This window comes from Erigeron canadensis, chromosome 2 (genome assembly GCF_010389155.1).
Source record: "Erigeron canadensis isolate Cc75 chromosome 2, C_canadensis_v1, whole genome shotgun sequence".
Lineage (NCBI taxonomy): Eukaryota > Viridiplantae > Streptophyta > Magnoliopsida > Asterales > Asteraceae > Erigeron > Erigeron canadensis.
In genome coordinates, this window is record NC_057762.1 from 19865888 (window position 1) to 19869468 (window position 3581).

The 3581-nt window shown below is 30.4% G+C and overlaps 1 protein-coding gene across 1 annotated transcript; it reads left to right on the top strand.

Annotated features, from left to right (window-relative positions):
- The first annotated feature begins 2410 nt into the window (after positions 1-2410).
- LOC122589506 lies at positions 2411-3121 on the top strand. The gene has a single exon (XM_043761805.1). It carries the CDS (start codon positions 2505-2507, stop codon positions 3021-3023), a length of 519 nt encoding a protein of 172 aa, XP_043617740.1. The 5' UTR covers positions 2411-2504; the 3' UTR covers positions 3024-3121.
- Positions 3122-3581: the final 460 nt, after the last annotated feature.

The window sequence follows — 3581 nt, forward strand, 5'->3', positions numbered from 1 at the left end:
GTTTTTTGATTGTTTTCTGAATAACTTATGTGTAATTTTGAAGTTTATAATTGTGTGGAGCATGGATTATCATCCGTTATACAATTATGTGGAGATTTGGATTCTTGATCACATGTACACGAATATAGCAATCACATGTATGCAAGTCGATCACATGTAATCATATTAATATTCATGCACATGTGATCAAGAATCCAAATCTTCACATAATTGTATAACGGATGATAATTCATGCCTCCACACAATTATAAACTTCAAAATTACACAAAAGTTATTCAGATAACAATCAAAAAACAACTTTCATGTAAAAAATAATCGTCAGTTGGGCTTGATTTGAAAAGTTTTCAAAGGTTCTCGCAAAAAAAAAAAGTTCTCAAAATAACTTTTCACTATATATATATGTAACGTGAACAAATAGTAACTCGCCGCGTATGTGAGTTACTATTCACTTAGCTTTGCTTTAATAATGTATATAATCGGGTATGCGCATAGAGTAAGATATAACTCATTCTATATATATATATATATATATGTATAATTTGTGTTACTTGGTTTCCATGCGGCCCCTTTTACTACAACATTAGCCCATGTCGTTAAGTCTTTTACAATAATGGTACCCATGTTAGCTGTTAAGTTTTTTCTCAACACAGTCCATATCGTTAAAACTTTTGCAATAATGATCTCCATGTCCTTAAAACTTTTGCATTAATGATCTCCATCAGCTTACAGTCGTTAAGTTCTATTAAGGTGTTTAACGTAAGTTACAAAAATAGTTGCAAATCAGGTCATTTTTTTCTAAGAAGGGGCTAGCTCCTAAAGTTCTTATATTTATTTTCTAAAATGATTTATATGGTACTTTTCATTTGTTTTTGCATTTCATATATTCCATCCGTCCCATTAATAGTGTCCAGTTTTGAATTTTCAAAAACTTTTTTTTACAACTTTGACCAAAAATATATTAACTTGTATTACGTTATACTTGATGAAAGTTATATGAATAAATTGATGTTTAGATATGTTTTCATTAGGTATAACTTTCGCCAAGTATTATATAATTCAATAAAAAAATATTTAAGGTCAAACTTACAAAAAAATAGACTTTGAATATTCAAAACTGAACACATTTAATGGGATGGATGGAGTATAATATTATAATTTTAGTGTGTTGTCATTACTTTTTTTTTTCACGTTTTCTTACTTTTTTTTTCAATTAATCATATATAGTTGATACATTATTAACATTCATTTTTATCCCCTTGAACTATTCATAGAATTTATCAATTAATGATAAATATAACTTATGTTTGTACATGACAATATATCTACAGACACACATTTAAATACGAAATAAGCGAATGTATTTCCCGCCTGTATATAATTTTTGAAAACAACATTATGTCTCCCGTGATAACGACCGGGTTACCTAACTAGTTTCAATGAATTGTATTCAAATTGCTCTGTTATATAAAAAATAAACAAAAAGTAAACGCTACAGAAAATGAATAAATCTTACAATCTTTACGTTTCGAATTCATCATTTATCCATTATAGTAGATGCCTAAAAAAGTTAATTAATCTCTATCTTTAATCAGGCACAAGCATATGGTCACAGCATCGTCTGCAATACTTCATATTCAACATTCTATATTTTATGACTACGATTATTAACTAGTATATATGTTTCAAGTTAAGGGTGCGTCTTATTGCTTGAAAAACGGTACGTAAATGAATAATTTTTAATATAGACGTCTAGTTTCTTTTCAAATACTTGTATTTACAATACAATATTATCATGTGTATGTACCAGATGAAAAGCGTTGACTAGTTAGTATGTATGTATACATTAAGTGCTGATAGCAAGAGTTTAATTTCTTACGTATCATTTTTCCTTTTTCTTTTTAAAGATAAATTTAATTTTAGTGTCTTTTATCACTTTATATATAATTCAATTGGTATATGTATCCATAGTTTTTCTCACATATATTGGGTTTGACTCTTATAAGTTATGAGTGACAAGTGTACGGATTTTTTTGCTTGAATCACCTATAATAGCTTCGTTTACAACTCGGTTATTTTTGGGAAACAAGCCTCAATAGATATTACTTACATACGAATTTGAACACGGCCGTCAAGTCTTTTTATATATCATTGATAGTTGATCGATTTGTACGTATATAACTTGGTTGTTATTACAATAGAAATTAGAATAATAATAATAATCTTTCAATCTTTATCTAATTATTATATGACAGCCGCCTATTTAATTATATCCAAGTTGATGAAATAACTGCATAAATGTCAAACATGTAACGTCCAACTACTCTCTTTCTATTTGAATATTTCAATATGCTAGCTTGGGTCATTTAATTTCCCACCCCTATATATATATGTGTGTCTTTCCACACCATTATCCATCCTCAAATCAATCCTTTAACATTTTCCAAATATATCTATCTTTTGTAATACCAAAAATTAATAGTACAATAATTAAGAAGATCATCATAATGAGGAGCAAAACAAGAACTCAAAACAAGCCGGTGACAATCATTTGGATCATCAAGACGCCTATACGAGTTTTATGTAAAGCCAAAGATTATTATATCAAAGGCATCACAAACTTCAGCACTAACTATAATCGCCCAATGATGATCTTCGAAGAGCCTAATCGCAGTTGTAACACGCAGCTTCCAAGAAGCTTTAGTGCCACCATGCTATCTGATAACCGTAATGTGAGTGACCAACCTTCTGGAGGCCTAATCAGGGCTAGTTCCACTAGCGTTACTCAAATTAGCATAGCTGATATTGAACGGTACGTGTTACAAAAGCAAAATCAAGAGTTACAATCGTCTGTGTCCTCGAGGAAAGTTGTAGCTAGGAATTGTAGTGTTGCAATGGTGAGAATTGATGAAGATCGAGCTAATTCGTTTAGAGATGATTTTGCTCTTTATAAAAATAATCTAGTTGTTAATAACAGTGGCCGGTCGAATTTATCTAGGAATCTTAGTCAGGCACGTCGGTTATAGAATATATATAGGATTTGTATAATTCATGTATTGATCTATACTTTCTAATTATTGTATGAACTTTGTGAAATATATGTGATATATGATTATTTTTTTTCTTTCGATCTTTTACAACAAAATTGTTTTGACTAAGCAAATTAGTGTACATGTCTTGTATTGGTTCAGTTTGGGTAAAGCTAGCGAATTCATTACAATAAGCCAAGTTTGGGTTAATCGGGTTCGTTCAAGGGTTAGAAAAGTGGTGAGTTTTAACGGGGTCAGTCGAGCTAGTCTTGGTCAACCGAATTAGCTAGGTGCAAAGTCGTCTCGATCACTGATTTTAAGAAGTTTTTTAGGAAGAGAACATGGAGAAGATTGCTAGATAATAGGAGTACGTGGTTTAGGATGTGTTCTTATCTTTGTTTTCCTTATAAATAGGATCGTAGCTTAATTTTTGTTTACTCTTAGGCTCCCTTTTCGATAGATGCACTTCCATACTTTTCGTACATTATTTAACTTCTTTGATTTCTAGTTAATAATAATACGAGTAGATCTTTAGATCAAGCGGTTCCATGCATG

Bases quoted from the DNA above. Each gene is read 5' to 3' on its own strand.
- LOC122589506 (XM_043761805.1), top strand. From the start codon at position 2,505: ATGAGGAGCAAAACAAGAACTCAAAACAAGCCGGTGACAATCATTTGG.